This window comes from Entelurus aequoreus, linkage group LG04 (genome assembly GCF_033978785.1).
Source record: "Entelurus aequoreus isolate RoL-2023_Sb linkage group LG04, RoL_Eaeq_v1.1, whole genome shotgun sequence".
Lineage (NCBI taxonomy): Eukaryota > Metazoa > Chordata > Actinopteri > Syngnathiformes > Syngnathidae > Entelurus > Entelurus aequoreus.
Genome location: NC_084734.1, coordinates 28471051 through 28484409, shown reverse-complemented (window position 1 = coordinate 28484409; position 13359 = coordinate 28471051). Strand labels below are relative to the sequence as shown.

The window sequence follows — 13359 nt, the reverse complement described above, 5'->3', positions numbered from 1 at the left end:
TTATTGAAGTGCGGTTATCAATCGTGGTTTTACTGTAATGCTAACTGCAGTTTATCATTAAAAGGGCCCTATTATGCAAAACCAAGTTTTCTTATCTATTGGTAGCTGCTGTTGTGTATTTGGATTCTGCAAGTACCAAAAATTGTAAATTAAACCTTTAAAGCATTACGGGGAGATTTATAAAACAATCTTTCCCTTCCTTTATACTACTGCTAAACAATTTGTTTGGAATTTGCCAAAATTGTGACTTTTTTCCCATTGGGGGCGGCATGGCATAGTGGGTAGAGCGGCCGTGTCAGAAACCTGAGGGTTGCAGGTTCGCTCCCCGCCTCTTGACATCCAAATCGCTGCCGTTGTGTCCTTGGGCAGGACACTTCACCCTTTCCCCCAGTGCCGCTCACACGGATGAATGAATGATGAATGATAGGTGATGGTCGGAGGGGCCGTAGTCGCAAACTGGCAGCCACGCTTCCGTCAGTCTACCCTATGGCAGCTGTGGCTATGAAAGTAGCTTACCACCACCAGGTGTGAATGAATGATGGGTTTTCACTTTTCTGGAAAGCGCTTTGAGTGTCTAGAAAAGCGCTATATAAATCTAATCCATTATTATTATTATTATTATTATTGGTGATGTCAGCGGATTATCCACATATGGTCTAAATTTTCCCAAAGTGCTTTGCGCCAGTCCGCCATTGTAGACTGTAGTTAATAAGCTGCTTCTTGTTCTCTCACATCTTGTTGGGGGGCAGACTTGCTCGTACATGCACATGCATCCTCTGCTGTTGCCATTTCTTTTACAAAGTATTAGTTGTAACTTATATCTGTCAGTAGACTCTATATGGAAGCGCTAAAAACTACAACATGGCTAAAGGGGAGAAGATGCTGCCCAAGTGGAGGCACGTAAAAAAGATAGCTCACAAAACGGTGCATCCTGGAGAGACGTTCAGAAAGCTGCTTAAAAGCTGTCTATAAAACATAATATCCGCAACATTCTGACCAAAGAAACACCACGTTGAGTAGATCACAATAAAGTGTAAAAAAATCCTACTAAGACCTCTTTTAAAAGGGTAATTGTTACATATCCTACCAACTTTATTTATAAAACCCTTTACATCCCTATGAGTAGGGCTTGGGGATATGGGCCAAAACTGATATTGCGGTATTTTTAGTCCGAATGGCGGTATACGGTATATACCGGTATCTTAAAAAACCCCGCAGAGTCCTTAAGGTTGCCTCTGTGTTTTACGGTACCATATTTTTCGGACTATAAGGCGCACTTAAAATTCTTCCATTTTCTCAAAAATCGACAGTGCGCTTTATAACCCGGTACGCCCAATGTAAGGAATGATTGTGGTTGTGCTTACCGACCTCGAAGCTATTTTATTTGGTACATGGTGTAATGATAAGTGTGACCAGTAGATGGCAGTCACACATAATAGATACGTGTAGACAATATGATACCAGTAAACACCAAAACTTTAAATGTTACATTGAGAATATAAAACATTACACACGGCGCTCAAAAATCTGTCACAATGTTTTAGTACGACTTTGGTAAGCTATGAAGCCACACAGCTTGATGGATTTTCCCCGCATTTAGGGCTGCAACTAACAACTAATTTGATAATTGATTAATCTGTCGATTATTACTTCGATTAATCGATTAATAATCGGATAAAAGAGAAAAACTACATTTCTATCCTTTCCAGTATTTTATTGAAAAAAAAACAGCATACTGCACCATGTTCTTTCAACTTGCCAAATAAAACAAGGAAAATGTTGCAAAAATGTTTTTTTTTTTTTAATAAAGTGCACCATTGTCATGCACAATAGCAATACTTTTGCTTGGGGGAATTTCAAACCTGGCTACTACCTATTCCAACCCTTCTGCAATGTTGGATGCTGAATGTCTTTCCTCTAGTGCAGGGGTCGGCAACCCAAAATGTTGAAAGAGCCATATTGGACCAAAAGTACAAAAACAAATCTGTCTGGAGCCGCAACAAATTAGAAGCCATATTACATACAGATAGTGTGTCATGAGATATACATTGAATTGAGATGACTTAAAGGAAACTAAATGAGCTCAAATATAGCTACAAATGAGGCATAATGATGCAATATGTACATATAGCTAGCCTAAATAGCATGTTAGCATCGATTAGCTTGCAGTCATGCAGTGACCAAATATGTTTGATTAGCACTCCACACAAGTCAATAACATCAACAAAACTCACCTTTGTGTATTCACGCACAACGTTAAAAGTTTGCTGGACAAAATGAGACAGAAAAAGAATTGGCATAAAACACGTCCTAGAAAGTCGGAGAAAGTTATACATTCAAGGACCACCAAAATTAGTAGGACAAAACGGCGCTCGCCAAATACTCGTATCAGTGAAGCATGTTTAATACAAACAGTGTGCTTTATAACAATTAGGGAGGTTTGTGTCATGTTTGTCCTACAGAAACCATATTAAAACAAAACAAAAAAATGTTTTCCCCTCATCTTTTTCCATTTTTCATACATTTTTGAAAAAGCTTCAGAGAGCCACTAGGGCGGCGCTAAAGAGCCGCATGCGGCTCTAGAGCCGCGGGTTGCCGACCCCTGCTCTAGTGGCATGGTCGTAAGGCAGATTGACTTCATGTTCCATTCGTCTCCAATGTAACGGCAGGTATTGCCAAGGTAGGCTTCCGTGGCTACACTTGTCCACACGTCACACCAATAATAACACAAAAATGTAACTCATCAGAGCAGAACTGGATCGGATATTGTACACGTTTCTGTTGTGAATAATAAATGTTCATTTTAGGCTGCCTCTAAATAATAGCATGAAATATTCCAGCACCTTCATAACGTTTAGTTATACTAAAGCGTCACTCAAATCTAAATAGATTTATATAGCTTTATCGGCCCGGCTACATTGATCCATTATGAAACGAACCTGAGATATTCCTGTCCGTTACGTTCATTTCGAAATTGGTAACCGTGCGTTTTCTCTCTCAAAACGGAGTCAAATGTGCCGGAGACACATTATCAGCCCCGCGTTGCAACAAAGGGATAACGTTAACGTTACTCACAAAAAAGCTGAACTCATGAATGCCTGTTGCGACTCAAAACAACACAGAAAATGCACTCTCCAAGAAGTTCCTAACACTCTGAAAGTTAATACACAACAGTTGCTGCTTCGCTTCCTTAAAAAAATGTCCTCGTCGTCACGTGAGCTGCACATGGCACATCATTGGCTGGCTTACTGCCACCTCATGAGACGTAGCCTCAGCGCCCCCCTGGCGCTGTTTTGTACTGTTTTTGTACTTACTTTGATTTTTGTTTCTCAGCTGTTTGTAAACGTTGCAGTTTATAATTAAAGGTTCATTAAAAAAAAAAAAAAAACGTAGCCGCCTCAGCGCATGCGCATAGCATAGATCCAACGAATCAATGACTAAATTAATCGCCAACTATTTTTATAATCGATTTTAATCGATTTAATCGATTAGTTGTTGCAGCCCTAGCCGCATTACAGCTACCATAGTCAGACGTACTGTGCTTCAATATACGGTATTATTAGGGTGTTTGTATAAGGACTGCAAAATGGCACCCATTAGCAGACATATTACCTGCCGTTTTGTTTTGCATTATTATGCAAAACCAACTTTTCTCACCTTCTGGTACCTGTTGATTTGTATTTGGGATCTACATAAGTACTGAAAATGTGTATAAACCTGAATAGACCTGCTCATTGGCAGTGCGTCTTATTATACGATGCGCCCTATGGTCTGTAAAATACGGTACTGGGATTATTTTTTGTTGTAAGTACTAACGTAATGTGTTGTTTATTCTTATGAAGTAATTAGCTAGCCGTTACTATGTCAAAGCAATTTTTTTCATTTTGTTCATTATTGTTAGGTTTATAGCCTCACGCTTTTGCACGGGGATAGATGGAGCTTCTATTAGCTCACTACGGTGATAGCCACTGGCTGTTAAGTTTAAAAATAATTTTCAGCAACATAGCCGCTATACTACAGTAGCTTAGTCTGCACGGGCTATGGGAAGAAGCACTTTTAAACAGATTTGTAGCTAAATATTTGACACCCCGAGTGAGCAGCAGAGAGGAGCAATTGATAGCTTCTGTGCTAAGTCGCTAACAGAAGTAAACAACAAACTGATGAGATTAGTGATAAAGTCGCTACAAAGAGGGATGTAGGTTCTCAAGCAAATTGGTGTATGTTTAAATAAAGCTGTAGTCACTCACAAATAGTCAAACACAGTGGCTGTCAAAAGCATTGCATCACTCAGAAGTCGAGAAATCGGCCCCGTGCCGCCATATTTCTAAAAAGTTTGATGTGCAGGCGCAGAGAAGAGCAAACGGCCGTATAAAGGCACATCAAAAGATACCGGTATGGCGTTATTGTCTCAAATATATACCGGTATTAACTATAATAATGGTATTAAGTATAATTGCGGTATACTGCCCAGCCCTACCTATGAGCTATCCATATTGTTAGCTTTGCTTCCTTGTAATATATTCCAAAGCAAAACACTTAAAGGGGAATTGCCCTTTTTTGGAATTTTGCCTATCGTTCACAATCATTATGAGAGACAAGAAGACAAAAGTTTTTATTTTTTCGGCTTGTTCTAGGTAGCTCAGGGGTGCCCACACTTTTTCTGCAGGTGAGCTACTTTTCAATTGATCAAGTCGTGGGGATCTACCTCATTCATATATATAATTTATATTTACTTATTTATGAAAGATATGTTTTTGTTAATAAGTTAAAGGTGTTTAAAGATAATGCAAGCATGTTTAACACATATAGTTAATATTGTTAATAAGTTAAAGGTGTTTAAAGATAATACAAGCATGTTTAACACATATAGTTAATATTGTTAACAAGTTAAAGGTGTTTAAAGATAATACAAGCATGTTTAACACATACAGTATAGTTAATATTGTTAACAAGTTAAAGGTGTTTAAAGATAATACAAGCATGTTTAACACATATAGTTAATATTGTTAACAAGTTAAAGGTGTTTAAAGATAATACAAGCATGTTTAACACATATAGTTAATATTGTTAATAAGTTAAAGGTGTTTAATGATAATACAAGCATGTTTAACACATAGTTAATATTATTAACAAGTTAAAGGTGTTTAAAGATAATACAAGCATGTTTAACACATATAGTTAATATTGTTAACAAGTTAAAGGTGTTTATAGATTATGCAAGCATGTTTAACACATATAGTTAATATTGTTAATAAATTAAAGGTGTTTAATGATAATACAAGAATGTTTAATACATATAGTTAATATTGTTAACAAGTTAAAGGTGTTGAAAGATAATGCAAGCATGTTTAACACATATAGTTAATATTGTTAACAAGTTAAAGGTGTTTAATGATAATACAAGCATGTTTAACACATATAGTTAATATTGTTAATAAGTTAAAGGTGTTTAAATATAATACAAGCATGTTTAACACATATAGTTAATATTGTCAACAAGTTAAAGGTGTTTAAAGATAATACAAGCATGTTTAACACATATATTTATATTGTTAACAAGTAAAAGGTGTTTAAAGATAATACAAGCATGTTTAACACATATAGTTAATATTGTTAACAAGTTAAAGGTGTTTATAGATAATGCAAGCATGTTCAACACATATAGTTAATATTGTTAATAAATTAAAGGTGTTTAATGATAATACAAGAATGTTTAATACATATAGTTAATATTGTTAACAAGTTAAAGGTGTTTAAAGATAATGCAAGCATGTTTAACACATATAGTTAATATTGTTAACAAGTTAAAGGTGTTTAATGATAATACAAGCATGTTTAACACATATAGTTAATATTGTTAATACGTTAAAGGTGTTTAAAGATAATACAAGCATGTTTAACACATAGTTAATATTGTTAACAAGTAAAAGGTGTTTAAAGATAATACAAGCATGTTTAACACATATAGTGAATATTGTTAACAAGTTAATGGTGTTTAAAGATAATACAAGCATGTTTATCACATATAGTTAATATTGTTAATAAGTTAAAGGTGTTTAATGATAATACAAGCATGTATGTACATATAGTTAATATTGTTAACAAGTTAAAGGTGTTTAAAGATAATGCAAGCATGTTTAACACATATAGTTAATATTGTTAACAAGTTAAAGGTGTTTAAAGATAATACAAGCATGTTTAACAAATATATTTATATTGTTAACAAGTAAAAGGTGTTTAAAGATAATACGAGCATGTTTAACACATATAGTTAATATTGTTAACAAGTTAATGGTGTTTAAAGATAATACAAGCATGTTTAACACATATAGTTAATATTGTTAATAAGTTAAAGGTGTTTAATGATAATACAAGCATGTATGTACATATAGTTAATATTGTTAACAAGTTAAAGGTGTTTAAAGATAATGCAAGCATGTTTAACACATATAATTAATATTGTTAATAAGTTAAAGGTGTTTAATGATGATACAAACATGTTTAACACATATACTTAATATTGTTAACAAGTTAAAGGTGTTTAATGATAATACAAGCATGTTTAACACATATAGATTCCTTTCTTTCATGAAGACAAGAATATAAGTTGGTGTATTACCTGATTCTGATGACTTGCATTGATAGGAATCAGACAGTGGTGCTGATAACGTCCGCATTTTCAAATGGAGGAGAAAAAATGTCCAGTCCTCCTTTCTGTCCAATACCACATTAAAGTGGTTGGTTTTTGGCATCTTATATGTCCAGCTTCCGTACTCCTTTGTATACACTTAAAAAGAAATACATTGGCGGCAAACTCTGTAGCTTGCTAGCTTGTGCACGCCAGCTTTCTGAGACTCTTATTTTGTTAGCGCAGGCAGGATGAAGCAGAGCTTTTATTGTGCAACTGTGCAGTCGGTCTTTGGAGTTTTGACGACAGGTACGGCGCCAGAGTCTGTTGAAATAAAAAGTGTTTCTCGCCTTCCTGGTATTTTTTTCTTAATGAGCTGGCAGCAGCCAGCGTCATCTCACAAGACCCTCGGGTGCCGTGAATGTCAATCAAGTGACGAAAGTGACGTCATAGTGAAGATTTATGATCGCTCATTTTTAGGACTATTTTTTTAATGCCTGGCTGGCGATCGACTGACACACCCTCCGCGATCGACCGGTAGCTCGCGATCGACGTAATAGGCACCCCTGAGGTAGCTGGCAATGCAGCTAATGGGAGAAATCACTTTAAAAATGCATTCATAAACCCCTCACCAATACTTAATTTACGTTCCGTAACCTGTTTATTAACCAGGCTATAGCGACATTGTTATTGTAAGAGTGAACACTGAGGAACTCTTTTTCTATCGTAGAAACACATCGGCGTGCTTCGGTTTTGGCCGTAAAAGCTACTTACGGTGAGAGATAAGGTAGCTTCTATGTCAACACAAAATGTGTTTGAGTTAGTAACGCACAACACTGAGATACGACACCTATTTGTACTGACTGAAAAACATGAACAATCCAATAACAGTATCTCTAAAGTATTAACCCACATTTCATGTTTTGTTTGTACACAGCTAGCCAGACAGCGTATGTACTGTAGTTGTAATAACACGCATGACGTGCTATTATGATCGATATAAAGTGTGACTCACTGGATGGACAGTTGTCTCTTTGGTTGAGCTGGGCGGGGACGTTTTTTCTGGTTTATTTGGGGTAAGAACGCCATTTATGTCGAAATAGCTTGTCTCCAAATTTCACATTGGCAGCTTCGAGTGGCTTTCACCTCACTCTTTCGGCTTCCGTCTGCTCCATACATACAAAACGTTGATGGAGTTTGAAGTTGTCTTAGAGGACTTTTAAGGCTACAACTGTGACTCCAATTAGCTGCATCTTCCAAGCGTTTTTTTATCATCTTTATAATCCTAATTTTAAAAAAAAGACGTGTGCTCTTGTCTCCCATAATGATTGTGAACGATTGGCAAAATTCCCAAAAAAGTGCAGTTTCTCTTTAAGTGTTTAGGACTTAAGTCTTTTCACACCAGACTTACTTGCTGTTTTGCTTAATTTTACTTTCCACTTAACCGTATTGTACTAAGCAGCCAGGACAGAGCTACACTTGGCAATGGTAGAATTCGATGGAGACGTCAACAACAAAAAGCCAGACACAGCTGAAGGCTTGCTACCCTTTGTTAATGTAGCATTATTCTGCTGAAGTTTGGGAGTTGAAAACATTACATATTTTAAAAATGTATTGTAATAATATGTATGTATGCATGGAGACTAGGAACTTTACATTAGCTGTGAATGCAGTCTCATGATGGACTATTTTGAGTGTGTACGTTTGCACCCTGTGGCAGCGCCCAGCTATCAGAGTCAAAGAGTCAGTGGAGCAGATAGAGCGAGGCCTGCATCACACTGCACTGGCTTCTTTTGCGTGATCCCAGCAGCCAATGAGACGTGGGCACAACATCCACGTAGTTCCTGAGCTGAGCAGCGCGCTGTTGTGAAGGGCAACTTGGGAGCTGAGTAGATTGTCAAGTGGCGTTAATCTCAATGGCGGAAGCCGGGTGCAAAGTGATTTACAGCCATGGCAGGAAAAAAAATGCAGCGTCTTGTCTTGGACGTGAGATGTGCGCAAGTATTCTCGTCTGTGTCATCAAATTTGACATTTTTAATGTTCATTTATGTTCATTTTATTCTTTGCAATATTCATTAGACTTCCTCTCAGCCAGTCTTTATGCACATCAGTCATCTCTCAATCTAAGGCACACCTGCTTTCATATGATATTTTACATCTTCAAGTCTTTCTGCTAGTTATAAAGAAAATGTAATCGCTCATTAGAAAGTCAGCGTCACTTCCCTCATATCAAATCATGGGAATTGATATACCGGTAATCTAAAGTCAGTCGCAAAACCCTGTAAGTAACTTTTGAGCATTCTTAATGGGTATTCAGTGTACAGATAAGTTAAGTTTAAACTACAGTACTCCTAAAACATAATATGAACATCAATTGTTACATAATATATAACAATAAAGCACACAATCCTTGAATAACTATAACTATAATACTACTTTTATAAAACTATCATACAGACATCCCGCAAAATTGTCATATTAGAGTAGTAACAAAAGATGAATCATTTGCTGTATTGACCCGCATATAAGACGGGCCTTCCTTTTTCAAGACTTGCTTTTGGAACAATGTTTTTTTGATACAATCTCTCCAGGTCACTGGTGTGTGTGTCAGTGAGTGACAGGAAGAAAAGCTATGTATAACTCTCTAGAGGATGAATATACTGTAAGACGACCAGCCTATTTTTAAGACCAGTCTTATATTCGGGTTTATACAGCGTTTGCCTTTGCGCAGCAACACAGCTCCGCGCTGTCCGACATCGTCATTTTCTATTGTGATGTACTGCATAACATTTGTGTCAGATGGCAACTATCACTTTCAACACAACGCGATACATGGGTCTCAGGAGCTAAATTTGACCATTATCCTTTTACACGGTGTCATCACAACGCAGAAGCTAGCATTCGCGGCTAACATAAACCGTTAAGTCCTCATTCAGCATCACAATCTGGCATTTTCTTCTGTCTGTTCTTGGCAAACAGCCTTTTGTGTGCATTACTAGTGGACTTGTTGGCAAGGATCAAGAAGGATCAGGCCTGCTAAGCATCTTTCTCCATTTTGACACATTCTACAGCTTTACATGAGAGGGCCATGGCAACACAAATAGGGCGACAGATACAAAGACACATGTTTCTACCCACAATTGACCCTGCCCACTTGTCAGTCCAAACGACGGGAAGTCCCTGGCACAGACAGCCAACCACCCTGAGACTTTCTCTCTTCCTAGCACTCTACCCCCCTCCCCGCCTAAAAAGCCAGCGTTATTTTCCTCCCAAGTCTCCTCTGCGCCACTCCCCCCCCCCCCCTCCCCAAACAAAAGCGTCCCGCTCCCAGTTTGAGCTCGGCATGGCTTTACAGTTCACGCTATAGGCGTCCAGGATGAAGAGGTTTCTGACAATCGTGCTGCGAAGCCTGGTCAGCCTGTCCAAGGACAGCCCCGTATGGGCCAAGGAGCACCACCCGCCGGCAAAGAGGGAGATCAGGAGGAAGAGAAGGGCGCTCAGACGAGCCAAGAACGTGGGCAGACGCAACTTAGTGAGGGTGGTCTGTATCGCAGATGGACCACTAGTGTCCTTTTGCTCTTACTCTTGCATGCCAGTCTATAGTTGTATTTAGTTTATTTAGTGCTTGTAGATTGTTGCTGAAGCAATAGTCACCGTCCTGGCATGCACTATGTTATATCGTCTTCATGCCCTCCTAATTTGGAATTGCCCAGTGCTGTAATTTTACTCAAGTTCTTTTATTCTATTTTTCCTAATTTGCTTATAATATTTTATTTGCAAACTTATGTATATATTACTGAATTCTGAATTTAATTCAAATTGCATTCATTATTCTTAACAGTTTTTTATGCAGCAATTTACATGCACCAGTACTAGATAGCAGTAGCCATCGGCAACACTTTTATCTATTTTAATAACATTATTTACGGTTTCTAATTATGTGTTTCAGTACAGTATGTGTTTACTCTCAGGGAGTTTTAGGAGTATTGCATATCAATAAATCTCCAAAGTCTCCAGCTCACGATCCTTGTATTGCTATTGAGTTATGGATCCAAGCGTTTAGGATCCACAGCCTGCTGGCTGCGGAGAATGTCAACAATGACTCACTTTGGCTTTGAAGAATTCCTTGGGCAGAAATCTGTAGGTCGCTTAGATATTTCTTCTTCTCTGACTGTGGCATACGAAGGAGCCCTGTAAATACAAACCCCGTTTCCATATGAGTTGGGAAATTGTGTTAGATGTAAATATAAACGGAATACAATGATTTGCAAATCATTTTCAACCCATATTCAGTTGAATATGCTACAAAGACAACATATTTGATGTTCAAACTGATAAACATTTTTTTTTGTGCAAATAATCATTAACTTTAGAATTTGATGCCAGCAACATGTGACAAAGAAGTTGGGAAAGGTGGCAATAAATACTGATAAAGTTGAAGAATGCTCATCAAACACTTATTTGGAACATAACACAGGTGAACAGGCAAATTGGGAACAGGTTGGTGCCATGATTGGGTATAAAAGTAGATACCATGAAATGATCAGTCATTCACAAACAAGGATGGGACGAGGGTCACCACTTTGTCAACAAATGCGTGAGCAAATTGTTGAACAGTTTAAGAAAAACCTTTCTCAACCAGCTATTGCAAGGAATTTAGGGATTTCACCATCTACGGTCTGTAATATCATCAAAGGGTTCAGAGAATCTGGAGAAATCACTGCACGTAAGCAGCTAAGACCGTGACCTTCGATCCCTCAGGCTGTACTGCATCAACAAGCGACATCAGTGTGTAAAGGATATCACCACATTGGCTCAGGAACACTTCAGACACCCACTGTCAGTAACTACAGTCGGTCGCTACATCTGTAAGTGCAAGTTAAAACTCTCCTAAGCAAGGCGAAAACCGTTTATCAACAACACCCAGAAACGCAGTCGGCTTCGCTGGGCCTGAGCTCATCTAAGATGGACTGATACAAAGTGGAAAATTGTTCTGTGGTCTGACGAGTCCACATTTGAAATTGTTTTTGGAAACTGTGGACGTCGTGTCCTCCGGACCAAAGAGGAAAAGGACCATCCGGATTGTTATAGGCGCAAAGTTGAAAAGCCAGCATCTGTGGTGGTATGGGGGTGTATTAGTGCCCAAGACATGGGTAACTTACTCATTTGTGAAGGCGCCATTAATGCTGAAAGGTACATACAGGTTTTGGAGTAACATATGTTGCCATCCAAGCAACGTTACCATGGACGCCCCTGCTTATTTCAGCAAGACAATGCCAAGCCACGTGCTACATCAACGTGGCTTCATAGTAAAAGAGTGCGGGTACTAGACTGGCCTGCCTGTAGTCCAGACATGTCTCCCATTGAAAATGTGTGGCGCATTATGAAGCGTAAAATACCACAACGGAGACCCCCGGACTGTTGAACAACTTAAGCTGTACATTAAGCAACAATGGGAAAGAATTCCACCTGAGAAGCTTAAAAAATGTGTCTCCTCAGTTCCCAAACGTTTACTCATGTGTTGTTAAAAGGAAAGGCCATGTAACACAGTGGTGAACATGCCCTTTCCCAACTACTTTGGCACGTGTTGCAGCCATGAAATTCTAAGTTAATTATTATTTGCAAAAAAAAAAAAGTTTATGAGTTTGAACATCAAATATCTTGTCTTTGTAGTGCATTCAATTGAATATGGGTTGAAAAGGATTTGCAAATCATTGTATTCCATTTATATTTACATCTAACACAATTTCCGAACTCAAATGGAAACGGGGTTTGTACATCATGGTGTGAAGATAAGATCAATTACGCTCTGGTGCAAAGGTATGGCAGAAAAAGCTGAAAGGTAATATTTCGGAATAGGCCAGCCAGAGTCCAGACCTAAATCCCGTTCAATAATCTGCAGGATAATCTGAAAAGTGGGGAGGCAAGTGATAAACGTCTTTGTTATCTGACACTTTTGGAAGCTACAGTGGTCCAATGTCACTCCTACCCAAAAACAAAGCAGTAGGTGAAAAGTGTGCACACTCATACAACTAGATAATTGCATATTTTGTTTACTTTCTAGTTGCCTTGTACTTTGCCTTGTCACGTTCTACTGCGTTGCCTGATATGTGCACGTCCAAAGTGCGTTTAAACAGCTCAAGATAAAAGACTTGTCTTGAATGTTGTACCAAAAGAGCATTGGTATGCGAGTAGAGAAGCATGCAGGGACATGTGTTGCAATGCTTTACGTCTATTACAACCTGTGAACGTTGAAGGCTGTGGCAAGCCCAAATTATAGCGAACAGGCTTGTGGCACGCACAGACATGAGTAGCGATTTAGCGAACATGCAAAGTGTCAGTTGAGTGAAGTGTGGCTGGAAGGGATCCAGCTGAGGTATGGATAATGCAGTGAACAAGTCCTTCCCTCAACGTATACTTTAATGTCCCTTCTTGTCAGATGATATTGACGGTGTACCTCAGCGATGGGGAGCAGGCCTTGACGGAGGTGCCCATCACCCCCGAGACGACGTGCCGTGACGTCGTTGAGTTCTGCAAGGAGCCTGGCGAGAGTGGCTGCCACCTGGCTGAGGTCTGGAGAGGCAACGGTAAGACTGAAAAAGATTAATCTTATTTATTATTTACATTAAAATGCCAACAAGAATCAGCTCCCCGTGGGTGAATCTTCACTTGCAAGACTCATGCAGAATTGAGCTTTTCTGGCTAAAAATCTATCATGAATATCTAGGAAT

At 38.5% G+C, this 13359-nt stretch overlaps 1 protein-coding gene across 5 annotated transcripts in view; it reads left to right on the top strand.

Annotated features, from left to right (window-relative positions):
• ppp1r13bb (protein phosphatase 1, regulatory subunit 13Bb) overlaps positions 1 to 13359 on the top strand; it is a 52442-nt gene that overhangs the window by 10246 nt on the left and 28837 nt on the right. For 4 of the 5 annotated variants that reach the window (XM_062044529.1, XM_062044527.1, XM_062044528.1 and 1 more), the window contains exons 1-2: positions 9990 to 10169; positions 13068 to 13215. In XM_062044529.1, coding sequence (XP_061900513.1) covers positions 10005 to 10169; positions 13068 to 13215 — 313 coding nt within the window. In that variant the 5' untranslated portion in view covers positions 9990 to 10004. Of the gene's footprint in view, positions 1 to 9989; positions 10170 to 13067; positions 13216 to 13359 lie in introns of those variants that run through there. The other variant, XM_062044530.1, reaches the window with a different exon arrangement.